Consider the following 27348-nt stretch of genomic DNA (forward strand, 5'->3'; position numbering starts at 1 on the left):
GCAGAGTTATTCAAAAGTGGTGAACACATTCCATGACTTTTGTGTAAAAAAGACAAGGCTGCAATCCTTGATAAAAGCAAGGTTTGATATAGAAATACTTCAACAGTGATAACCTGACTGTCTCACATTGTGCCAAACTTAGTGGCAGTTCAATAATTTCCCAATGATTTACACACTGACACATTCATAAAATGGCCAGATAGGATACAAATATACTGAGGCTAGGAGGGAGTTTTCCAATTAAGGACAAGTTTCAGAAATTCACTCATTTTGGAGAGAAGCATTTTTAAGAAACATGAACAGTTAACCCTTTAAACAATGAGGGTTTAATACATGAAAACTGGATTTAGGAGATCAAAGTTTTATTAATGTTACATTCTGAGTTTAATACTAAGATTATGTACAACAGCTCTAAAATGAACCATAATTCACCCCTTGTCAACCAACAGTATTCAAAAACCAACTGTTTAACAGAACTGTATAAATTCAATTTTGATCTTCACTGTAAAAACAGAGTATCATCATGTGACCTCGGTCATAAATGACCACACTGATCTGTTGTAGTTTGGTGCATACTGACTGAAGTACCATGTGGAAGGTTTGGGGTTCAGTCTGAGGATCTACACACCCATGGGCTTCTGTACCTTCCACTATTTCACAATTGTACAACTTGCAGGTGCTGTGGTAGCCAGCCCCCGCCCCCCACCCTTAATGACGTTTCTGATAGGACATGAAATTCAACAGATTAAAATAAAAGACGTACTGGTCACTTCTTCTGTGGCACACAAAACGCAAGCCTCTAAGATCTGTGTGTAATACGTGCAGTGTGTGAAATAAGACTCTGGAAAGGTTCGTTACTGATTCTAGGGTTAGTAGTGATTCTACGGGTTAACTAGCAACCCTTAATTAGTTATACTGTAGTACGTTCTGTTCTTTGGGGGAAAAAAAAGATTAACAGCATGTCTTTCTAACGAGAACATTTTAAGAGTGAAGCATGTCCATGTGCAAAGCTACAACTTTGCAACATTTTTTTTTTCTACAGGACAGTAATACATTTTGGACCCATCGAACACAGTATTCTGAACACAATGTAAAAATGTCACATCATATATTGACATTACAGGCAACACACTGAAAACTGTGGGGGGAGAACCGTCATGATCTCCATGTAGAAATTAACACTGTACCTGAATATGTATCAAGTCTTTCCCAACATGTGACAATGTCACGGTCATAAAACTGATAAAATGCTTTGTGGAACACTGACCAAATCATTCAGAACAAACAGCTAAGTAATGTCTTTGTTTAGCTGAATTAATAGGGGGAAAAAAAAAAAAAAAAAAGAATGAGTGTTAGACATAGAAGGTTTTAGGAGCATCTACACAGTTCTTACTTGAAAGACATAGCCCTGCCATAGCAGCACTAAGGACCTGGTCATCTGTGTTACATGTCACAACCCAGCAGTTAGACTAATCCCAAACCTGCCAGAAGTTCACTTATGACAAAACATATCCCACCGCTATAACTGGAAAAGGTAATTATGAACTTCAAGATCTCCAGTCTAACTTCACTCTGCTAATCGTGATAGTGATTTTTACCACAGTAGGGTTGCCTGCCTAGTCTGCTTTAAAAGAAAAACGTTTGTAAAAGACACAAATAACCATAGTAAATTAGAACAAGCTTGGGTAGTGTGGTCTCAGTGTGGAACTGCCCTGTTATGATTAGACTCCATCTTGAGGACTGATGAGGACAGTCCCAAGTCAAACCCAGAAGCGTGCCTGTGCTGTCAGGTGCTTGAGAGCTGTGTGAAGACACACAGCAATACAATCTTGTGTACAGAAAGAGCAACTCATCCCTGGTCCGGAACGACCAGTGCGTGCACGTTCTTTAAAAAACATATGCTTGTACCTACTGAATTTAAGTCAACTTCTGGACTGAGGTCAAAGACACTTCACAGTCTGGAACATTAGAGAGAAAGAAGCAGCAGCTCACAAAACTAACGGCTGGGCACTGCACCAAACCGAAGCCTCCTCCTCACGCTGCAGTAAGAAACAAGGCAACCTGTGAGGCAGCTCTCAGCTCAAGGCATTCGGAGCCAGTGGGAGCCTTTATTTCCAAAGAAGATTTTTATTGTGCATGGGCACACTGGTGTATTGTGCAGGGATCTGCAACGGCTCCTATACGAAAATGGTTTTAATGACGCGAGGGCAGGAGTCCTGAGCTCAGGATAATTCAGTTTCATATGGCTGCCTAAGGGCTCCAACAGAACACGTTCATCCCGTTGGTCGTGTCGTGGATATCTGCAGCATGTGAGCTCCTCCTGCTGCTTGAACATGCCTAGTCTGTGCGGGTCCTGTCCTTCACCAGAAAGCCCATGAACCTGTTGGTGAGGAAATCGCATGCGGGGATGCCAGCTACAGCCTGATGGATGTCCATAGCCGTAATCTCCTTGGGAGCCCTTCAGGGAGAGAGAAAGAGACAAATTCAGGTTTCCTCTTCCTCCTAATCCCATTACACAGCACTTTATGGTTCAACACTGTGGGACCGAGTAAAGTCATGCTTCAATATCGATAGCCTTTTTTAAAATGAAATGTAAAATGCAGTAATGTTGTCAGGTGAGACTGTGGCATTTTTATGCACCTCTTAATATAGATGATATAAATTAATCACTCACAAAACAACTCCAATAAAACAAACTGAGTCCAACTCCCATCTCCATATAACCAGGTTTTATTCTGTAATCATGCCTGTCAGAGTGAGTCAAAGTAAGGCTGACATGAGGACAGAGGGGCGGGCTGACCTGTTCTGAGATGACTTCAGATATGCCCTGGCAAGTGCCTCCCTCAGGATGTCACTGGCAAACTGCTCCATGGCCTGATCCACAGCAGGAAGACAAAGAAACTGTCACTGTGCCATAAACCCCAGAACATCACCAGGAGCCTCAAATGACCTTTGTGGTCCATAACAGAATCAAGCAAACTGCAAACACACACGCACCTTTAGGATCATCTCCTCCACTACTGGGCTGTAGACATTCTTCTCTAGCTCCACATGCTGCAAGGACACACCAATCTGAAACACAAACATTTTTTTTTTTTTTTTTTTTTAAAGCAGAGGAAAGCTAGTGAATGTTAGACTGAATGGCAGACAGACCCCGGAAGATCCAGAGAGTGAGATAAGGAAAAACAGAATGACTACTCCAGAGAACAAGTAGCATTCCCACAGTGCCCTGCCAACCCCTCACCTGCTGGGCAGTGTCCCTGACAAACTGAGCAGCAGGTGAGGGGCCCAGGAAAAAATGCAACTCCTCATTGGGCTTCTGGTCCTCCCGCTTTATGGTTGCCCTAGAAGGTGTTTCCTGAACACCCACAACATCCAGCAGCTCATCCTCTGCCTCTGGCTCAGTCTTGAGCAGAGCCTGCAGTTCCTCCAGCCTCTGGCACAGCTCCTCCGCATCCTGAAGGGTTGATGGGTATTCTGGGACAGGAAAGGACAAAGAGTAGAGAGTCCATCACTGTGTGACCAGTTCTTTAATATGCAGTGGGTGAACAAGAGCAGTTTCAGCTTACAGGTGGGGACATCATTCTCTAGGTGGATAACAATAGTCTGCAGTGATTGTAATAATTTATTACAGCAGGAGACAAACTATTATGGGGGGAGGAATTGTTCTTCCCCTGCTGATTGGGAATTTTGACTCTTCTTATACTGAACAAAGTACTATCACTTATGTCAGTTTTTGCCCCTTAAAAACTAAATCATAAAATTTCTTTTACTGTTCAACAGAAAATATAAGCAATGTTTCTGCCTAGGTGAATTACACATCAAAAACAAAAAATACAATTTTTAAATCAGGAACTGGAGAAAGAAACCGCAATTTATAACTATACAACGGACTCCATAAAACTGACCGATCTCCATCTGCTGGTTCATACAGACAGCACAGCTGCTTTTGATACTCAGAGCAAGCAAATATAACTGTCCACACTGGCACGCGCACCACACGCTGCTCATTCACACAGCGGCAACACGGCATGACAGTTACTGGAAACAAAGCCCCCTCATTACAGAGCGACGTTATGTAATGCTGAGAACAAAACAGGGCATCATGCCAAAGGGGAACGGGCAGCATGTGCCAAGGACAGACATGGTACACAAGGCCAGACAAAAATCCCAACAAACACCACCAACAGCAAGGACACTGTCCATCCGACAGCCCTCCTTACAGCTCTTCTCCGGGCAGGGCATTTTTCTCAGCATGCACAGTGTTATTCAGCTCCTTGGGACACTTGACAGAGAGGTTCTTCATGAAGTTAAGACAACTTCGGACTTTTGTACTGTGAACAGAATCAAACGCACTCACCTGGTTCATTGTCAATCTGGGTGAGGATATCTTCGATAGAGTTTTCCTCGTTGCCCTGGGGCTCCGGGTCAGGGGGGGTGTACCCACGATGCCTACACCATTGCACCACTTCTCTGGTCTTGGGGGACATCAAAGTCTGCAGGCTGGGGACTGTATCCAGCACATACTGGACCAACCTCTTCACTGCCTGTGCTCGCTGGAGCTGCAGTGGGAACCCAGAACTTACTAACATTGTGCGCAGTCCATACACACGCTTAAGGCAATTCAGTCTTATTGATTTCAGAAAAATGTACAGGACAGGATAGAATTTACATTTATTCACTTAGCAGATGCTTTTCTCCAAAGCGATTTACAATGGATACTATGTAGTGTTATCAGCCCACACACCTTATTCACCAAGGTAACTTACACTGCTAGATACACTACTTACAGTGAGACACTCATCCGTGCATCAGTGGAACACACTCACACACTATGGGGGAACCTGAACAGCATGTCTTTGGACTGTGGGAGGAAACCGGAGCACCCGGAGGAAACCCACGCGAACACAGGGAGAACATGCAAACTCCACACAGACTGAGCAGGAATCGAACCCATGTTCTCTTGCACCACCCAGGCGCTGTGAGACAGTAGCGCTGCTCGCTGTGCCACTGTGCCGCCCACATACTGGTCTAACCAGGGAACGAATGTACCCTCAGACACACAAGAGAAACAATCCCACAGATATACGAACACAACTGCAGACACGTACCTCTGCAGCACGGCGTTTCCCGATGTTCCAGGAGTAGTACTGCTCCAATGAGGATGCACAAAATGGGTGCGAGTCTTCAGCTATGGGAAGAAGAAGGGCAGCGTGTCAGCACTGCTTTGCTGTGGTTTTTTGGCATCATCTTTGATAAACCAGCAAAAGGATTAGCAGTGCATTTGGGTGCTGCAGATATGGCAGACCTGCAGCTATCACCAGTGTCACCAAAGCATAGCTGGAAACAGGAGGCAGGGGGACTTACTTTTCTCAGGGAAGATGAGGGGAAACTTTTTCACAGCAGCAGTGAGCAATTGCTGCAGGTTTTCAATATGCTCTGTACTGAAGACAGAAAGAAACAAACCTCATGCATATACAGAAAAACCAAGCTGAGGTGGAGTACATATTTGTGCACATGCCAGGGCCAGTCTGCCATCACATGTAAACAACAGTGCACTTTCTGAGGGGGGCTCAGTACTCAATGAGGTTGTGGCGCATGTCCACTTCCTGCTCCACTTTCACGGATGCTGCTGGGGCTACTGGGGAGGGCACAGGTGCAGAAGTGGGGCTGAGGGCAGGGGCAGCTCCTGTTGTCTCAGGATGCATAGTGCCGCTATTGCTGCTGAGCTGTCCCACCGAGCTGGGCTCAGTCTTCACTGAGGAAAGAACATAAGCCAAAAGGGTTCTTCTGTGAACGGACACTTCCATCAGATTAAGACACAAAAGAGGGACCCTTGCAGTGTGGGATCACAGTGTCAACAGTCAGCCCTTTCGTCTGCAACAATAACATTAAATATAAAGTTACAATATAAATTAGTACCATTATAAAATTAAGATTATTATCAACACTACCTAACAAGGCAGTTCTTGTAATTATCATAACCCCTCTCTAATGAGCTAATCATGGAGTATAATTTACAATGAAGAATAAAATTAATAAGAAACTTACTAGTAATGATACTGCCTTTTAAGAGAACTCTATGTGTTTTATCACTTCGAGATGTAAACTGATATACAGGGCTTTCCTTTGCCTTTTGAACCTCTTTTAGCACTATAAAACGTTTATAAGGCCCATTATTATGAGAAATGATGGTTTTATATGGTGATAAAAACCCCAAGATTTGTTACAGATGCTTACATATGGCTACAAGACAACTGAGATCTGCAGGAAAAGCCACATTGTGTGTGGGGGGAGAATAGCCAAATGTGGCAGTCATGCACATTTCAAAATATAAACTGCATTTGAGTAGTTCGAGTTTTTGTAATATGAGCACTCACTGTGCGAAGGAAGACATGACGTGTGTACATCAGCTTGAAATGGAGCAACTTCCGTACTGCTTTTATTGTCAGAAATTTCAAAAGGGATGGTGAGGAAAAGTGGCAAGTCTCTCACCTTGAGGTGTGGAAGGTACTGAGGCTGCAACCTGTGTGGGAATGCTGGAGACAAGTGGACTGGTGATGACGGAGCTGGATCCGGGTGGAATGTTTGCTTGAGCTTTCACTGCTGAACTGGACTGCACAACTAGAGGGCCGCAGATAGGATGCTTTATTCAGCTAAACAGAAACCGATGCAGCACGGTTCACAAGTTTGCTACGTGGGTGCTTTTATCAACGGCAACCAAATGTGAACTATTCCTGAGTGTGAACAAGAGACAACATAAAGTGCATTAGGAAAACACATTAGTCGGTTTCCACTGTGGATATGCCGTATTCTTACGTTTGTGGTCGCAGTTTGCCTCCTTCTTGCAATATACAAGATTTTAATAATAATTTAATAATCCTTTGACGAAATTCACTCATGCGGCCATTGTAACTGACCAAAAGTATGTCTTTGGACTATGAGAGGAATCCGGAATGCCCAGAAAAATCCCACACAAACATGGGGAGAACATGCAAACTGCACACAGACTGAGAGGGAACTGAACCCATGTCCAACCATACAGCCCAAGTGCTATGAGACAATGTCAACTTGTTCTATAAGGTTGAATTTACTTGCATTGTTTTCAGACACTTCTTTTGTCTTTACTGCTTCGTTTTGTTTTTTGCATGAAACACTGAACATCATCAGTTTCTATGTTTTCTTTATGAGCGTTACAGTGTACCGTGTGTAATAAATAAGAAGCTGAACAAATGCAGGTAGACAGCCACAGAGTATTATAGAGCAATTAACAAAGGGCGAACTGCCTTGTGATGTTGTGATATGACCACGAATGTTAAATACTGAAGTAACTGTGTGCATTTTAAGGGGATCTGGTGATATTTCGGCATAAATGGGTGTCAATTTTAGGTTTCAGGAAAGCATAAAAACTTTCACCATTAAAACTAATGGTAATTATGTCTTCGACTTATAAAAGTTTGTGTTATGAAGGGTTTTCGAGGGATGCATTATCTTTGTAAAGCAAGAGAAGACCATATATAGATTACTAAATCTTGGTTTAGCCAACAGCCCAAGCTCTAAGTAGGTCATACTCAGAGCTACAGAGCTCATACCAACAGAAAACAAGAACCTTACATGTCCTGCCCTTACTCAAGGATTTCTCACCTTTGCTCACAGGCATCAGTATAGTCTGGAGCCCCCCAGTGTTGCTGCTGACCCCCAGTTGCTTGAGCTGGTTGGCTGGAATGGTGAGCACAGTCTGCTGGGCAGTGGTGTTGCCAGAGTGGATCTTTAGCATGCCTGGAAAATTTGGTCACCAAGGTGGGGTGGTCTAAGTTCCATTTATGGTACCAATACAAGCAACGATGCAGACTACAACCACACATTGCAATATGTATTCCACACCTCAGATGATGCTCCCTACCTGAGAGGGTAGTGGCCGTTTTCCCACTCACAGCACTGCTGCCGGTAGCAACAAGGGAGGCCGCAGCCATGAGGGACGGACTTGCGCTTTTGGTTCCTCCCACCAATGTGGATCCTGCTCCCTTTGCCAAGCTGATGACTGGCACGTTCACACTTTTGGCAACGGTCACCACAGCAGTAAGGCCAGTGCCCTTCGGCACAGAGATGGTGGCCTTGGTTCCGCTGGCAATTGCTGCCTGGCTGGCTGCAACTAGGACTGGGTGTGAAATCATAGGTTTGACTGCGGTTTGCGGAGAACTGAGGCCAACTCCTTCAGTATGCTAGGGAAGGAAACATATGGAAAACAGAGGATATAATACAATGAAAGGATAGTAATACTCAATGAGGACACTTTAAGACACCTGAATGAATAGAGATAACGAGTACCATGGTTCACAGTCAACAACCACAATCATCCATGTTATAGACCTACTGCTTATTACTATGACTTAAGTGTCACTGTGCTTTGTGGTTTAAGTACATATCAGAAGTCTACACAGTATCAGGAGACATCAGAATCACTTCAGCTGATGTCAGGTGAAGGCAAATTTCCTTTATACATATATGGGATAGAAAATTTTGGCAAATGTGAGTGACCCCTTGTTCCCATTTTAAGCTGCAATTCCTGTGCTGGTAATCCACCATGGATGACCACTATTACACCAGGACTTTCTGATGGTGGAGTCAAGAAAATTGATTGATTGAAGCTGTTCAATAGCTTTTTGTGATTTCCTAGACCGCTGTACACTTTGCTCTTGGAGAAGTTTTGGCAGGATAATTAGTCCTCGGAGGAGTCACTACTATTCAGTGCTTTTTCAATTTGGACAATATGACTGGCATGCCAACTGTAATGTATCTTTGGATTCTATATGTTTTTATTTACGAAAGTATAAACATGGTCCATAAATCAGAAAACGGGTCTAAATGGCAAGCTTGCACACATAATTAAAAATGCAGTTTGGAACTTTACAAAGCTTTGGTTATAAGTGCAGGACACACTAAAAGCAGGGTATAATAAAGTTCTGCTCTGGTATTGATCCACTGGGAGATTATCATCTCAAACTATTCTTTTCACCAGGAATTTACTACCTGAACCCAATCATTTCCCACCTAGGTAGAAGAACTCAGGTCTGAGACTAGTGGGACACTAACCTGCTGGGAGGAGGTGACTATGGCATCACTTGGCAATGAGGTAGTTGAACTGGTCGCTGTGATCATGCCACCAGTCATCCTCACTGTAGTAGTGCCAGGTTTGGACAGTTGGGCTGCTGCTGCTGCCGTCACAGTCTTTACCATGCTATCTGTCAGCTTTACTTGGGATGCCTGGGACCCTCCCACCACCTGTAATTCACATATCACACAGCCAGTGTCATGGTCATTCATTTTCTCAGTTCATGGTTTCTTCCACAGTGACTTACATATCCTATAGTTCAGCGCTTTCACATATTTACGAATTATTGAAAATATATAAGCATCCTGGCCTTCAGCACCTCTAGTTTTCCCTACACTGAGGTTAAAGCAGCAAAATAATACAAAATACATCCATTCTTCATATATCGGTATTAATTTGTTGCATAAAATAACCCCATGGAGGGAATTCTCATTGTGAGGGAGTTAAATTACCATTATTTCTTGTGTGTATATGGGGGAGGGGGGTTATTGGTTCTCAGATGGAAAATGTTGCCTCAAAGTAATTAAAAGGTGTGTGTGACTGATACTGATAAGGCAAATTCTTATTTATTTACAGTATGTACGAATATTATAGAAAACAAAAATTATTTCTAACTTCTTTTATGTGATATTTTCATATGCTTATTAGCAATAACTGCCTGTCCAATGCAGGGTTACAGTGGTCTTGAGTCTACAATGCAACTACAGGGTGTCAAACAGGGTATACCCCAGATGGAAATATTTTTGATAATTTGGCTCATAGATGTTTAAGAGAAGATGGTTATGATCCAGGCAGTACCTGAGCAAGGATGGCAGCCTTCTGGCTGGCTGTGACCCGAATAGCCTGCTGGGACCCAGTGGTTGTGGAGGACACAGTGCTACCCAACGAGCTCGTTCCAGGTTTCCCAGACCCTGGCGGCACAGGCTGGCCCACTAGAAAGGTGCCCTGGAAAGACCAATACACATCCAGTCAACAGGAGATGTAAAAGCAGAAAACTGTCAGTGGCTGAGAGGGTTGGGTGGGTACAGTTCGTAGAGGAGAACTTGACTGGCCAAGTGCTGAGTCAGTTTGCTGAGAACCTATCACAGTGTTACAGAAATTAACAAGCATCTTTATATTTTGGTGTGAAAACAAAATAAACTAAAAGTAGAAACAATGTTGTGTAATGGAGAGATAGCTGGAGCAGGTTGAGCAGCATAGAGAAGATGCATTCTGTTAGAGCAGACATACTTGTGGGGTCTGTTTGAGGATGTACGAGGTATAGGACAGGCTTGACGGTAGGCTGGTGGTGCTGCTGCTGCTGGTACTGCTGTTATTGTTTGTGGTGGGCTGGATCTGGGAGGTCGCCACCCCTGCAGGCGATGTGGCCTGACCCTGCTGACCTGGAAGAGAAGACATGACTACGGCCATATTCACTGTCTCCAGGACATCAAGGAAAACCATCTCAGGCATCAGCTGGTTCCAATCACACTTGCACCAACCTGAGGGATTGGAGGCACGCAGAATGGCTCCCTGGGGGATGAGCAGCAGTTTTCCCTTGCCTGAAGGGTTCTTGCTGTTGGTGGTCAGGTACAGTTTCGTGCCTGGAGGCAGGTTGGCTAAACTTGCCAGGTTGTTGGCTGGCAGCTGCAGTGTGGCCATTACTGTGAAAATGTTTGAAAAAACAGTGATCATTCACTTAAAATACTGGAGGCGGTGGGATTTCTATTCCTACAGTTTTCTGAATGTCAACCACTTAATTGTACATCTGGATGTTTAAATTTTGTAATATTTGCCTTACAGGACAAGGATCTTTTTTACCACTGGCTGTTATGAACCTGACAGCATCAGAGAACTTCTGTTCAGGTCAAACAGAAAATGTAGGGAAGCTGGAGAGCTGACATCTCACTCTTGCACCCCAACCACTTAGGGTATGGAAGAAAACACCAGACAAAACTAACTGGATTGTTTAATTACTCCCAGCTCCCCATGTGACAATGTGGCTTTCAAGACATTCTGAAACTTCACTTATTCTGGTTATTTGATCAATGGCCTCAGTCAGCGAGAGAAACATGAAAACATATAAACAGCCGAGCTTCTGTGCACACACACTTCATCATCCAGACTCCTCTCCCCTTTCATTAGTGCATGATGAGGGTGAAAGCAATGGGCTCAAAGACTCCCAAAAAAAAAAAAAAAAAAAAAATCATACAAAGACATTTATCAAGAAAATCAAGTTTTAGTTACATGCTGAGTTGTGCATATGTAGAAAAAAAATGGTGTCCTAGCAGGACATGTAATGGAGACTTAAAATAATAAAAGTCATGCACTTTTGTAAGCTTGAAAGAAAAAGCAAAAAGTATAGACTATATTATGAATATTATTATAGAATTGGGCTGTCAGGTTGTAAGGGGTGACATGGTAAACAGGATTTCACTGCATCACTGTAGAAGCACTAAAAGTGATTAAAATTGTTTTCACTGAAAATCGTATTCCCTTTCATGTCCATTACATCCAAATAGAGGGACACTGGAGTACATCCTCAGCAGCACTAGAAAAATGCAAAATGAGGGCCTCAATTTTTGGGACCACGACCAGGTGCTGAAGGCAGTGGCACACTGTGTCAGAATCGAGACAACACACAGTAGGACCTGCCAGCATTTCTCAAGAAAGGTGGAAGAGCAGTGTTAGCACCCAGTGCCAGTTCAAGGATCCTGGTGATGGCACAAAACTTGCCAAGTTAAGGTAAGAGGGCAACTTAGATTTTCAGCCACCATCACAGAGACATTTATGAGGGCAGACATTGTCCTGCTGTGTGAAAGCTGTAAGCAAGTCATCTTGCTGGAACTCAAAAGTTCCTTGAGAAGAATGGATGTAGAGAAGTGACACAGATGGAGAGGTATGAGGAACTAGACCCAGTATAAAGACTAGGTGTGACAGACAAGGTGTGAGCCAGTCAAAGCTGGCTGTAGAGGATTTGTGGGAAAGCTGCTGCAAGGCCCCTATAGCATGCTGGATTTCACACGCATTTGATCCACTCTGCTATTACAATCATCCTAGATACGGATGATTATGACCCATTATAATCAGTAAAGTGTCCCAGTGGAGAGGCAAAGCAGGACAAAGAAATTCAGGAAATTCAGAGCATCCCTGCCACTCATCCACAATTTCACCTATGGGAGAAGAAGACAAAAGAGAACTAGTCACTGGGGAAAATTACCTGACCCCTGACCTCCGACTTTGGCACCTCCAGAAGAGCTTGCAGCCTTCGTGGTAGTCTGCACCTGCTGGCCTACTATGGTCCCGCCAGCCCCGCTCACAATAGCCTTCGCCACACCCTGTGCGATCACCTGCTTCTGTCCCATCATCATCTTGGAGACGGCTGGGGCTGACTTGGCCACGAGGATCTGCCCGCTGCTAATGGCTACCTGCTTCACGGCAGACTGCAGAGCAGACCCTACTGGGATGCCCACGACCTGGAGGAGAAAAGTGGTGCTGTGATTTTAAGCAAAAGGTGCCAGCAGGTTAAGGGCATGACTGTAATGAAAAGCATTATCCTGGTTTATCCAGACGATAAAATGAGAATGTAACCAAAGACACCCGTATGTGACCACACCCACACTGCACCTTGCTCTGTGTTGCCCCCGCAACAGGGGTACTTGTGCTCTGCTTCTGAGGTGATATAGCAATCATGTGACCCCCCTTCACTGAAACAAACTGCTGAGGAGCCGACTGCTGTGAGGCCGCTGTGGAAACCAGTATCTGCTGCGGCTGACTTGTAGAAACTTCTCCCGGCTCCTGTTTTATGATGACCTGCAAAACAAAGCAAAACTTCAGTGGCAAGTATGTGACACTCAATCCTGTACATGCTTTCCATTTCTGAAGATTTCATTCTCAATACCAAAATTAATATTTTTTTTTAATGATTAAAAACAGAAAAGGGTCATGACAACCCAAACACAGAAAAAAAGACACCAAAAAATTGCAACACATATAGATACACTGTGACACGTGAGTGGGGAACACCAAAACCTGTACCTTATCACCATGCGTCCCGAACACATAAAAATTAAATAAATAAATAAAAATATAGTTGCCATGGCTCCCAACTTTCCTAATGAAGCCCCCGTGTCACACTAAGAAGTTGCTTGACAGAGGTGGAAACCAGTTATGAAGTTGAGTCTCAACCTGACATTTTGCCCTTTATTTTGCCTTTTCAAAGTGTTATCCTGGGAAAAGAATTGGGAACTGTTACTTACATACATACCATTAGAGCAAAAGGTAACAATATTTAGCATAGGTGGTCATATAATGCACTGTACGCAGCTCCAAAAGGGTGACTGAATCATGCAGAATTCATTCAAATTATCATGAAGCTCAAATTTTAACTTGCATCGTGGAAGACTGGGCTTACCTTTACCCCGGAGGAGAGAAAACCGCTGGCATGCACCGAGGGGGCTGGGGAGCGAGGGCTTTGGGGCACCTGGGCAGGGGGCATCTGCTTGCCTGTTGGACTCCCTGGAAAAACATTCCAGCAACCATCATTAGGATCCGTTTCTTTTTCATCTGTCACTGTTGCCTGGCTACAACGCAGCAGCTCAGCTGGCACAGAAAGGTCTTTCAAAATGTTGTCTCACGAAACATCCTGACTAATGCACAAAATAATTGAAAACGCATCTGCAGCAGGATGGTGACGTGACCTGTCAACAGCGATGGCCACCTGGGCCGTCTGCTCTTCAACCTGATTTATTATAGCCCATTTACCATCAACCATCATATCTTTGCTTTTTAATTATAATATGTTAGTTCAATGGGGAGGGGGGCGCGGTGGCACAGTGAGTTGGACCGGGTCCTGCTCTCCGGTGGGTCTAGGATTCGAGTCCCACTTGGGGTGCCTTGCGATGGACTGACATCATGTCCTGGGTGTGTCCCCTCCCCCTCCAGCCTTGCGCCTTGTATTGCTGGGTTAGGCTCTAGCTCACCGTGACCCCTGTATGGGACAAGCGGTTCAGACAGTGTCTGTGTGTGTAGTTCAACGGAAGGATGGCTAAACATGAACTTTCAAGGTCCTTGACTCAAAAAAAGTTCAAAGTCTTGCTGACATTCCTGAATGCAAACTGTGTGCCACCACTTCTGACAAGTTAAAACCACTTAATGACGTTTCATTAATACTGAGGGAAAAACTTCAGCTGATAATGGACAGAATCAGGAATTTAGAGAAAAGGCTCCTATATACCAACTGAAACTTTCACAATATGCAAACTGCAATGAAGACAACTCTTAGACACATGAAAGAAAATTCAAGGGGGAAAAGCTAAGGGAGAAACTAACCGAAGCAGGATATGAACATCCTCAGCTGAATTAGTGTCTTGACCTTAAAGGAGGAGCAGAACGTGAGGACCAAGAGGGCTTCATTCAGTCCCACCTTTCCAAACAGATACCTGGTATTGGAGGTGGACAGAGCACCCTGACTCTAGTGATAACAGCTTCTACTCTTGACTTAAGCTCATCATCATCATCATCATGGCTAGAGCTCTTACTCTGGGCACATCTAAGAACAACAAGCTCCACTTTTTATTCCCTGACTACAGCAATGAAGAGAAAGGTGATGGCACAAGCCAGGAAGAAGCTAATGCAACAGGGGATTACATCTCTCTCCATCTTTCCTGCCTTGGTCAAGGTTTCCCACAGCAAAAAGTCTGTGATTCTACGACATCGGGGGGAAGTTGAGGAATATGTATTATGTGAGCCAGAGGGGACACCACTGATTGCGGAGACTGTGGAGCAGCCTTAGAATTCGGATTTTACAGTTTGTGTTTAAAGGACTGCACTGAAAACGATTATAGGTTCTGATCCCTCAATAGAGGTGGTTTTCCATAGGACCAGTCATGCTTCTAAATCGTTCTGGAGGTAGGCAGCAGGGACTCATTCGTGTCTCTGCTCGCTGTCTGGTTATGTTCTAAAGATGCTAATGCCCACGAATGCACTGACCTTTTAGGTTGCATTTCTTTCAATTCAATATTACATCTGAGTCTATTTATTGCATTTTACAAATGTGGGGTTATGTTCCTGTTATACTTTTATTCCACACACACACACACACACACACACACACACACACACACACACACACACACACACACACACAGTCTGAACCGCTTGTCCCATTCGGGGTCACGGGGAGCCGGAGCCTAACCTGGCAACACAGGGCATAAATGGCGGGAGGGGGCACACCGAGGACGGGACGCCAGTCCGTCGCAAGGCACCCTAAGCGGGACTCGAACCCCAGACCCGCCGGAGAGCAGGACCCGGTCCAACCCACTGCGCCACCGCGCCCCCCTTACTTTTATTCTACTGTAGAAAAAAATTTCTGTAGTGCTGGATAGATACTTTCACTAACCACTTCAGTCTGGCTATCTAACTTCAGGAAAGATGTTCTGAAATGTTTAACAGCAAAAGCCATTACAGCCAAAACAAGAAAAATTTTACTGTGGTAACTCCAATACCTTATTCCAGTCACACAAATGTTGACTATTTCAGGTCTCAGCAACTAAACCATTTGTTATTCTTGAGTACTGTAAAGTCTCTTGTTGTTAACAAAATCCTTATTTTATTCATATATGAGAAGGTATTCACACCACAGGGTTTTCATGGTAGTTCTAGGTATAGTTCTTGGCTCTGGTTTGGTTTTTTTAAATAAAACATTTACAACAGAGGTAAAAAGGGAAATGCTCTAAAAGCACAGCTGGTGGGTGATGTTTGTGCTTGCTGTCTTAGCCATGGGTCACCAATTGTACTTGGATGCAAAAAGACAGGACAAGGCAGTGAGAATAAATGTCTTATAGATGTCAAACCAAACATCTGCACATTTCATTGAAGTTATTTTCATTCTAAGTGGTTACATAACTGAAAAACTTCTGTGCCTTCCTGACTACTCAGCAACCAGCTGAAGAGTCCTGTAGGGTGGGAGTAGGGCAGGACTAGTTTGCGCACACCCAGGAATGGACAGTAGCATACCTGCGGAGGACAGTGCAGGAGAGGGCATGCCAATGACTTGACCGGGCTTGTCCACAATGATGTAAGGGTTGCTAATGACAGATGAACCCTGCTTCATGTGTACAGGCGTAGAAGTTGGAGTGCGTGGAAGGGGAGAATGGCTGGGTGTGGAGATGGGTGAACCTGGAAGAAAAAAAAAAAAATATATATATATATATACTTGTAGTTCAATAAGGTTAAAGAATCACCTGTTCTGGTCTAGCCAAAATGCTCATGTTACTGACTCCAAAACAGTCCCAATGACTTAAAACTAATATTTTTACTTCCCCCCACCCCATCAACTCAGTTGGGTGTCTCAGAAAAAAACACTTTAATCTTGAATCAAACAACTATAAATAATAGATCTTGAAGAGCATGCATTTCTATGTATTGCCAGCACTTCTCTAATTTCTGTTTCGAAACTATGCACGTGATTCTTCCCAGTTCTTAAATAAATAAATAAAATACCTGACACTATCTTGCAGCTCATGGTGATCGGTTGAAAGGACTTCCCAGGAGACTCTGCAGGATTAGGCACCTGCCCCTGAGGTATAATCTTGCAGCTGGCTGTGATTGGCTGAAAAGCAGAGTTGCCATGGGAACCAAGAGTGATCTTCTCCACAAGTTTTGGTCGGGTTGGTGTTCGCTCAGACGGGTGGACATTGTAGGCGGTCAAACGGCCAGCCTCGCCCCTGACAGGTAAACCTAGAGAAATTAACAATGGGACACAAAGAATGTCAGGCACTGCCTCCCTGTTCTGTCTCCCATCAGCCTCCTTTATAGCAGTCACAACACAGAGCAGTGCAATCTCAGGAACAATTCATACTCAGCCATCATTGCACATGACAAAGGTTTCCAAACTTTTTTTGTCTGCTGAATGTACCCATCTAATATGTACAACGTAGACTGTACGTACAAGTGTACAAAGTAGGACTGCGGTGGTCCGGAGTCTACCCTACAAGCATAGGGCGTGAGGCAGACAGGATGCCAGTTCAACACAGGGCAGTCACACTCACAAAACACACAGGTAAATGCACACTATAGGCAATCTGAAGTTACCAATTCACCTGAAAAACATATCTTTGAACTGTGGGAGGAAACCAGAGCACTTGGACAAAAGCCACAAAAACATAATGAGTGGATCTTGTGGGCTGTGTGCTTATTTGGGCTCTGGAATACCTCCTTATTCACCACTTTCCACCGTATTCTGTCTACTGCATAGTCTTTCTCATTACTCAGTAGAAAGGAAATTAGACCAAATAGAGCACATTTTGAAGGAATAAAGACATATCCAGACAGGGATCTCCAACACGAGCACCTACTTCCATCTTCTCTTTTCTCTTGTCATCCTTTCACTTCTGCTCATGTGCACTCAGTGTTGTGCTGCTCTGCCCCTCCCAGCATTACGAAGGGGAGAATATGCAAACCTATAGACTGAGTTGGGTTCAAACCCACAGCCAAGCATTTTCTGCTATGCCACCACACCACCCTGTGCTGCTCCCCATAAACCTAATTCATTTGCTTCATGAAACTCTTTGACATTTTAAATAACGTTTCACATGCACGGTCGAGTCACATTATTATGACCACCAGCTAATATCCAGAGTAACCGCCGTGTGCAGCACGGACAGCAGCTAGACAGGGTGGGAGTGACTCAGTAAGGTGCTGGTAGGTTGTCACAGGTATCTGAAGCCATGATGACTGCAGTGTATCCACAGCTGCTGGAGGGTGCGTGGCAGAGGATCCATAGAGCGAACACGACGATCGAGGTGGTCCCACAAATGCTCAATTGGGTTCAAGTCCGGGGAATTAGGGGGCCAGGGAAGTACTTGGAAGTCTTGGTCGTGCTCTTCCAACCACTGTCGGACATTTCAGAAATACTGCCACCCTTGGCCCGAAAGCCGATAATCATCCCTTTTTGCAACTCTGATAAATCGCCCCTTTTACCCATGACAGAAACGAGTGATATGTGGGCAGACGGCCTATCGCACACTTTATACCCACCAAGCCAGCTCACGATACGTGACCCACTTCATGGGCTACGCGCTGCCGACATCAAATGCAGGAGGTGGTCATAATAATGTGACTCGACCGTGTATATGTCAACAAATCCCACCAGCAGCATTCTTAGTGCACTTCTGTTGAGTTTATATTTTCTTGTATTTAGTCCTTTCTTTGTACGGAATTGTTGCCCCACTCTAAGCTAAATTTAAAAACCAATAGCGCACAGCTGCCTTCCTGGTGGTCCAGTGAGACTTGCTGAAGTCTTCAATCGTGAGAGGCATCTTTGAAACACACACTTCTATATCATCCACTAGATCACACACATACTCTGCTTTTACTGATCCAAAGGCAAGAATGTTGTCCCAAATTTTTCAAAGCTTTCTGTGTGAGCTCAGCCATGCACCGCAGGCATTTGATGTCTTTCTCAGTTAAGAAGTTAATGTCCATTTCATCTCCCTATTGACTAAAAGGATTAATAAGCATGCTCAAGTGGGCACAAATTTTGTGAGAAATATCAATTTTGCAGATGTCTCATTAATGAAGTCTGTTAAGCATCAGAACATTGCAGTTACTCCAGCACGGTCACACAAGTCAAGAATCCTTGTCTGTAGACCTGACATATTAATACTAATCTCATTAAATTTACATTTATTAATTTAGCTTATACTTTTCTCCAAAGTAACATACAATGTTAAGCTACTTACAATTACTTACTCGTTTATACATCTGGGAAATTTTCGCTGGAGTAATTTAGGGTAAGTACCTTGCTCAAGGGTACTACAGCCAGAGGTGAGATTCAAACCTGTGACCTTTGGGTCCAAAGGCAGCAGCTCTGACCACTACAATACGAGCCATTCCCTTACAGGTTTGTGTATGTGAGGTTTGATTAATTCGGACATTGTCCTCAGAACATCTACCACTGAAAATGAGTTCCCAATGCTTCTTGAGTTAGAAATATCTAAAAACGAGTGAACTGCTATGAGATGGTATCACGAACGCTCATGTGACAGCTTTTTATAATACATAATTATAACAATAATAAAACCGAGTCTATTGCCATGTTCTTTTATATTTAGCGTGTGGCCTGAGTACGGCTGGCTTGCTGAGAACACTTCCACCATGAGTTCTCAAATTCCACAGCTGCACTCTTGCAGAATGTTAAAGTGAAGGGCATGCTGTTCTATAGCAAGATGCAGCAATGATGAATGATAAATGGAAAGTAAGAACCACAGCAGGAAAAAACATCCACTCAGTCACTACTGGTAACTTCCACCTTAAAAAGCAGCTTTATCTGAGGTTCGGCAGAATAAGTGCCAACAAAGACAACCGACAGCAAAAGCACAATGGAACACCAACACACAGCAGCTAACCTTTCTCCATGGCAGTGAGCGAGTCCTGAGCAAGCGGCATGGGGGATGGGGGGCAACCCACTGTGGCTGAGGCACCAGGAGGGTGGGCAGGGGTCGTCTGCTGTATGGGAGATGAGCAGGAAGAAGACGACAAGAAGACATGGTCCTCCCCCAAGGAGCTTCTGTGGAGCTCCACATCCACCACCTGGTAGACAGAGACACGCAGATGTCAGGCCACAGAGAGAGGGAGATGGTAAAAACTGGTGAAATTGATGAGTTTGATCCTCAGCTGCTCTTAAAAATACCTAAATAAAACCATGATGTGCTGATGGGGAAAAAGTGGCTGCCGTGAAGGCATCTGACCCTGGGATTTCCCAGTCTTAATCAAACAAGAAGTAACAATGACCAATATTATGAAAATAATGTCATATAGAGTGATGCTTGTTGGGCAAGTCTCTCTCTCAGTGATGGTACCATGAGGCATCGACTATCCCCCCAACCTTATAGTTCCAGAGAGAGATGACCTAACGACAACAGATGCAGAAGTTAAGGATGTAGTTAGAGATCAACTTTACCGTCTCTGCTCCCAACGTCTGCAGACCAGTGTATGTCCTGTCAAGCTGCAGGGTGACACAGAGATAGATGCTTATGAAACATGTGCCCAGAGGAAGGTGAAACACTGGTCAGCCAGGTGAGATGCTGACAAAGGCATTTTGCTGAGCTGTGTGATATGTCAGGAGAAGCTCACTTTGAGATGGTGGATAATGTCGATGCGTTTGTTTCGAGGGTCTTTGAAGTGGATCTGCACCCGGACAGGAAACTCCCCCCAACCCCGGCGGGTGAGATGGAAAGGAGGCTCACTGGAAAAGACACACACAGATAGACCGCAAACGAAAATATCCATTAAACAAAATTTCACTGCAACTGGATAAATGCTGTTCTCTTTAAAACCGGTCTAATCAAATTTTAAACTACAGTGGTAGGCAAAACAAATAACAGTACATCTGTGAACTACTCAAGAAGAAATTCTGTGTACAGAACAGGTGGAAGGGCTTGTCAAGGCCTAAGTTATGGAATGAAGCAATCAACGTGGTAACAAATCCTGGGTGAGCTATAAACTATACGACAGCTGTTCAGTGTTGTAAAAAGACCTGCTAAGTGTTGTAAGCAAGGCCAATTGTTTTTAGACAATCTTGCAGTTGTAAAGAATTAAAACATAGGTCATTGCCCTTCCTACAAGTATTCCAGCAGCAGGTTTATAACATATGAAGTGTAAACACAACACATTAACATCACCACAACAGCACAGCTCTGGACACGTCTTTTACTGCCTAGTGCTGTAGTACTCTTCCTGATCAGAACTTTTGTTTACAGTGAGTGGGCCCCTGTACACACACCTGACTTCCACAAGGTCGTTGGGCTTGTAGCTGGGGTGCAAGAAGAACCAGACCTTCTTGACAAAGTGGTCAATGCTGGGCTCTTTCCTGGACCCCCTGACGTACACCATCCACTTATGTGTCGACTGGTCATTTTCCTCCCTCTTGTCTGGAGGGATGTACCTGAGGGAAAAGTGAAGAGTTAATGACAAACAATTCATGGCCAACGGACGTGATTGTTTTCATTCTGAGATTAATGAAGGCGACTGGTTATCAATGAAGAAGAAGCAAGGCCGTGGGGTTGTCAACACCCCACGTGGGGTGGCTTTTATTTTTTTTCTTAGATCTTGAATGACCTTTTACTCGATTGATCGAGGAAGGAAGACAAGGCAGGAGGAAGGGATGCAGAAAAAAGAGGAAACGCAGATGACATCACTGAAAATATGGCCTTGTTACATCTCCAGCTCTCTTTGTTCATTTAGACTGTGTGTAGCAGTAAGGTACTACTTATTCTTCTTTAGCGCTTGAGGGCAGACTCAGAATGCTTTCACAGATAAAACAACAAGATGAAAACAAATGACAACTGACTGACAAACATGATTTTAAAAGAAGAGCTGCATCAATAAATATATCAAATGGTGAGCACAGATGTTCTTTAAGGCGACAGAGTGACGATTAAGAGTTGACAAAGTGGGCAGCTGGCAACAGAGGAGAGGAAAACAAAAAGCTGAGACTGACATCAAACTGCAGAAAATAACTTGTGAGGGGACCAAAGTCAACTGCAACGTAAACCGGGCACTGACCACCCACCCCCTCTCTGGGCAAAGAAGCACCTGATCAAGATGGGGCAGGTTTCAGTGGGCAGAGACAGATAAACAGAGCTCACCTGGGGACAAGTGCTTCTCTTCAACACTAGACTCATGTCTGTTCACAGATCACTGAGCGAACTTTTCAGTGACTCTCACCATAATGCAAAATATCTGAGCACCCCAACGAAACCCAAAAATAGCAATGTCTGTAACAAATCATTTGAACCCTTTTCTTCATTTCTCACACACACACAAATACACATCACTACGCTACCAAAGTTCAAAGACTATGGCAATGCCTGCTGGATCGCTGCTCCCCACATAAATCACACTGAAAAGTAACTTATAAACAAGCATTCACTTTGCAAAGTGCCACTTCAGGTACACACACAGGAAAGCAGCTGCAGACACCTGTGGTCTGATCTAATGCAAGGGGTAATACTCAGTAATACTCACACAACGACTTACAGAGAGGGACACTACAGCAGGAAGCAGACTGAAGATGGCGAACAAATCCCAGCCCAGACAGAACTTCTTAACTTCATACTCCAAAGCCCCTAGTCTGTCTTTCAATGCCCACCCAAGCTCTTCCTGGATTTGTCTTTCTGAAGATGAAAGAGCCCCACATCTGCATTTAAGCAGTATTCTTGGTCATGTGTAACTTGCTTTATTTTCCTCTCATATGTTCATTGGTGAACATAAAATCGGTCTGACCATTCCGGCTCCTCACTTTACAAACGTTCCAGTTACAAATTTTCAAATGCAGAAATATATTCCGGCTCATTTTTAGTTGCATTTTCTTAACGGTTTCCTGAACTTCCTGTAGCAGAGGCAACAAGACCTGTTTTCACACACCCAGCCAAAAGCAGGGGTGAGTCAACAAACAGTACTCAAGTACTGTTCTTGTAAAAACAACTAAAGAAAAGGAATCATCCAGAAAGTGAAAAAAGTAGGCCAAAATACTAATCACATCAAGTCACCTTGATTTAAATTAAGCTTTGGGATGCTCCAAACCACTAGCAATGTTAGCAGCTTCAACTAATGGACAAAAATACTGTGTATTGTACGGTACACCAGCATTTTTACCGCCACTTACGAACAGAACTGGGACCGGCAGTCTGTTCATAACTCAAGCTGTTTATAACTTCAACCACAACACACACACACACACACACACACACACACACATCGCCTGAACCGCTTGTCCCATACAGGGTCGCGAGGAGCTGGAGCCTAACCCGGCAACACAGAGCGTAAGGCTGGAGGGGGAGGGGACACACTCGGGACGGGACACCAGTCCGTCGCAAGGCACCCCAAGCTGGACTCGAACCCCAGACCCACTGGAGAGCAGGACCCGGTCCAACCTACTGCGCCACCAGGTTCCCCCTAAATACAACAGTACAATCAAAAAAATTAACAAGACAGCTTAATCCATCAAATTAATTACAGGCAAAAAAGTGTTTCCCTATTGAGCCCTACACTGAATTCCCACAGCAATGCACGCAAACTAATCCCTGACCACTGCCCTTGTTTCCTACACTCCTTTGTAACAATGGACAATGGTCATGACTGTGTTTCTGGGCCAGTCAAGCAGAAGCACGCACAGGGAGCCACGCCGATCTTTCAAGAGCGTTCATTCACCACAGCAAAACATACTTAGAGACATTCCCAACTACGATGGTCTTCTTCACATATAAGCGGTATGAGTCTTCTCCAGAAGCGTGGTAGACGAACCGCTGCTCTCCATCGGCAGGGACCCGCCCCCCGAAAGTGTCCTTCATATGAAAGAACAAAAAAAAGAAAAAAAAAAAAGAAGCACCAATATAAGCACACTGTAACTGCTGTGATTCTAAATAAAATACAGAACCCATCCAAGGGACACATCTCAGTTGAGGCCTGGGAGGTGAGAGGGTACCCAGAGTAGCAGCTACTAGAGGACTCACCTTGCCCACAGTGCGGCTGACCACGCGATCCAGTTTTGGTGCCTCCTCTCGCTCTGGGCCCTCCGTCAACTGGGACAATGACTCAGTCTCAGATGGGACCAGGGAAGGAACATCGGAGCCCTGGTTGAATGGTGAGGAAGAGCGTGAGGGTGACTCCAGGAACCGCCTTATTGCGGGGTGGTTCAGCACAGAGGTGTCGCTTCTGGAAGCCTATATGCGGGGGAGGGGAACATCAGACACGAAAGAAACTTTAGTCTCTTCTACGAACCTGTGGTTTCAATAGCACCAAAAGAAAGACGGTCATCATCTATGATTGCCAAAGCTCCTTCAAACACATGAGCCCTTACTTCCAGGACCTTTGGCTGCCCTGCACTGGCATAGTAATTGGCCACGATGCAGGCTCTCAGCTTGTCCATCATTCGCCGTGCTTCATTGAGGCGCTGGAAGAGCACAAAACCATACAGCTTGTTTCGCTGACAGCTGACTACTGGAAAGTAAGAACAGACTTAATGCAGCTGAAAACCCCACTGTGGACATGTTTCTGGTCCTCTGGGTTACCTGTCCAATCACTTCAATCTCATGCTCTTTGTTTTTCATTTCCAAGGAGAACTGGTCTTTAATGATGGCTTCGATCTTCTGCACAGTTGCCTCTCGTGCTAAATGAAATAGAACACCAAAAAAAAAAAACTCAAATACACAAACGCCTCCATCACCACATGCATTACATAATAAATAAGGCAAAAGGTGATGATGTGTAGGCAAGCTATAATTTTTAAAGTGGCATAAGTTACCATTCTGTTCCACTACTTTGAGCCGTTTGTTGTCACGTACGACTGAAATGTCTTCGTAGTCAGGGTCCTTGTCTTCGATCTGCCGTTTGATGCCTGACATGATTGTAGTTCAGACCAGGACACTGCGATGGAGGCGGGAGGACACTTCACAACACAGTAACGTCCCATTAAAGACAGACCCCAGTGCTCCCCCAGAGAAGCAGGTCTTGCCATCAGCTGGAGACAGGAGTGAGTCCTGACCTCCAACTCACACACTGTAAAACACAGTACAGGACTTACATCTAGACCCATGTCAGGGAAAGTGGTGGGTTATTTTGTCATTATGTGATTTTTCAACAAACTCTGTAATGGCGTATCAATATGCCTTAGCCAGATGAAGAGGATCATAATAATATTATTATTATTATTATAGCAAGTAAACTTGTTTCTGTAAATACAACTAATAAACAGTTACAATATATGCAAAGGCATAACTGCTGTCTCAACGACGGACAGCTTTATTACAAGCTTACACACTTTTAGTTAGTTAGCCGAGTGGCGAGGCACGTGTGACGCGCAGCGCGCCGCCGAACGCCACGGATCAATGAGCCCGACGGGTCCGAACCGAGTCGTCCACGTGAAGCCACTCGGTAGGTCGCAAGCACGCCGGTTGCGGGGGGAGGGAGCGCGGGACGCAGTGAAGGTGGCCGCTGCAGGAGCGCTCCTGGTCGGTGCATCTCCCAACTCGAGCCCGGTGCCTCGGGCCTAGAGGCAGCGCTCCGCTACGGGCAGCCGCTGAACGGAAACCCAAAGCCGCGACAGGACGAAAAACTCGTCCGCAGAAAAAAGCTTCGCGTGTCGGTCCCGCAGAATCACGCAGCCAAACCGGACCCACTCTCAGCTACTCGACCTTAGCTACGCACCTGATAGACAAGCCGTAGGCCAGCAGTCCGAAGGAAAGGGGCACAGTGAGCCTTTATGGCTCCCTAGAAGCAGGGGCGGCGATGCCGATTGCGAACGCGGCGGCGGAGAGCTGTGTGCGGAGCAGCGCGCTGGGAATCCCGGCGGGCCTGGAGGGGACCTTCCGCATAAACAGGGCTGTGGTGGTGCGGGGAGTTTCGAGGAGCCGCTAGGCCTCACATTTCCCGCGAATGGCCGCTGGGGGTCGCTTCACTACATGGAGAACACAGTACAGCACTGGGTCCCAACAAGTAGAATAGTTCCATAAGAGCGTATCGCTAACATTGTGGTAACGGGCAGCTTCACTCGACCACCTTTGGATCCGTGGGTTGCGGGTTGCGGGTTGGAATCCCACCTCCAGTTGTAGTACCGTTTCGCAAAGGTGCTTACCCTAAATTGTTCTGATAAAGAAAAAAAAAAAAGAGATCCAGCTGTATAAATGGGTAAATATTTGTAAGTACCGTACAATTTGAGTTGCTCTGGAGGAAAGTATCAGCTGAATGAATAAACAAGTCAAGTGTGGGTCTAATCTATATCACAGTCCATAACATTTCAATAATACAGCTAATCCCTTCATTCACAGGTTTGGTTCATAAAAACAGCAGATAAAACACACACACACACATTATCTGAACCACTTGTTCCATACGGGGTCACGGGGAGCCGGAGCCTACCCGGCAACACAGGGCGTAAGGCCGGAGGGGGAGGGGACACACCCAGGACGGGATGCCAGTCCATCGCAAGGCACCCCAAGCAGGACTCAAACCCCAGACCCACTGGAGAGCAGGACTGTGGTCCAACCTACTGCGCCACCGATAAAACAATAATGAATAAAAAAATTCACAGTGTAACATATTTGTTTAGTTTACACAACATTTATTGCAAAGTCTGTGTTCCTCTCTTCTGGAAACAGAGAGCATGAGGTCATCTTGGGTCTATCACAGGACTTATACTTATTTTTTTATGAACTTGAGAAAACATTTAAATTAGGCCTAATTTAAAATGACTGAGAATTAAAAAAATTCTGTCACTTCCACAGCCTCCTATTCAGTGCATTCTACTTAATATCTGTAAGTGCTGTAATCCTCCTATGCATCAGGTGGCACAGGAGTATAATGCACGGTCTCATCCGGAGAACAGTTTTTAACATACTAGAAATTGTTTGATTGACTGCACATCCTATTTGAAAGATATATACAAATATATTTTGTGTGTGTGTGTGTGTGTGTGTGTGTGTATATATATATATATATATATATATATATATATATGTATATGCATGCATGCACATGCTTGTATTATTTAAATAATATTCAATATTTATATGCTTCTAGTTTAATTCTAAAAGTTAAGAGCCAGAAGGTGACATAGTGGTTTGAGCCTTGCATTAGAATAATTTTGACTCTTGCTCCCAACTTAGTACCCTTGAGCAAGGTATGTACGTTAAATAATTGTGACTTATATTTCAGTTAATCAAGGGTTTTGACTTAATTCAATTACACACATTGTCTGAAGCCACTTGTCCCAAGTGAGGTCGCGGCAAACCGGGGCCTAACCCGGCAACACAGGGCGTAAGGCTGGAGGGGGAGAGGACACACCCAGGACGGGATGCCAGTCTGTCACAAGGCACCCCAAGCGGGACTCGAACCCCTGACCCACCGGAGAGCAGGTTTTAGTTGAGATTGTCAGTGTGATAAGAAGTATAAATTATACACAGTAGTTGTTTTTGTTACAGAAAAGTGTGATGGTGTTAATAAACTGCTTGAAGGAATATCTGTCTCCATCTGGCACATATATTAAAAGGGAAGAGTCCAATCACCATTATTCAAAGTCTAGTTGTATGCTAGTGGTCACTGTTTCCAGGGTCACTTAGAGATTAACAGTAAAAGTAGTAGTAAAGAAGTAAAATCACTGTAAATGACAAAAATGCTTTTGTACTGAAAGGAGACCTTCATATGAAAAAGGGTACACACTTTAATAAATTAATGTAGTGGTTTCTCATTGTACAAAA

General features: G+C 44.5%; 1 protein-coding gene across 2 annotated transcripts; it reads right to left on the minus strand.

The window, feature by feature from the left end:
* Nucleotides 1-428: 428 nt before the first annotated feature.
* Nucleotides 429-25624, minus strand: yeats2 (YEATS domain containing 2). 2 transcript variants are annotated; one of them, XM_018753741.2, is made up of 30 exons: nucleotides 25301-25624; nucleotides 24399-24520; nucleotides 24166-24263; nucleotides 23955-24047; nucleotides 23608-23817; nucleotides 23321-23439; nucleotides 20877-21038; nucleotides 20228-20339; nucleotides 20055-20099; nucleotides 19501-19684; nucleotides 16595-16831; nucleotides 16109-16270; nucleotides 13506-13609; nucleotides 12719-12904; nucleotides 12312-12567; nucleotides 10594-10755; nucleotides 10343-10494; nucleotides 9911-10057; nucleotides 9094-9282; nucleotides 7904-8222; nucleotides 7645-7779; nucleotides 6496-6624; nucleotides 5581-5758; nucleotides 5368-5444; nucleotides 5112-5191; nucleotides 4361-4562; nucleotides 3245-3477; nucleotides 2998-3072; nucleotides 2801-2874; nucleotides 429-2458 (listed from the first exon to the last, which is right to left on the minus strand). In XM_018753741.2, exons 2-30 carry the CDS (start codon nucleotides 24496-24498, stop codon nucleotides 2338-2340), a joined length of 4341 nt encoding a protein of 1446 aa, XP_018609257.2. In that variant the 5' UTR covers nucleotides 24499-24520; nucleotides 25301-25624; the 3' UTR covers nucleotides 429-2337. The 2 variants fall into 2 exon arrangements, with proteins under 2 accessions (XP_018609257.2, XP_018609258.2); XM_018753742.2 differs by lacking the exon at nucleotides 25301-25624 and adding an exon at nucleotides 24678-24939.
* Between the last annotated feature and the right edge of the window lie 1724 nt (nucleotides 25625-27348).

The sequence above is a fragment of the Scleropages formosus genome, chromosome 3 (assembly GCF_900964775.1).
Source record: "Scleropages formosus chromosome 3, fSclFor1.1, whole genome shotgun sequence".
Lineage (NCBI taxonomy): Eukaryota > Metazoa > Chordata > Actinopteri > Osteoglossiformes > Osteoglossidae > Scleropages > Scleropages formosus.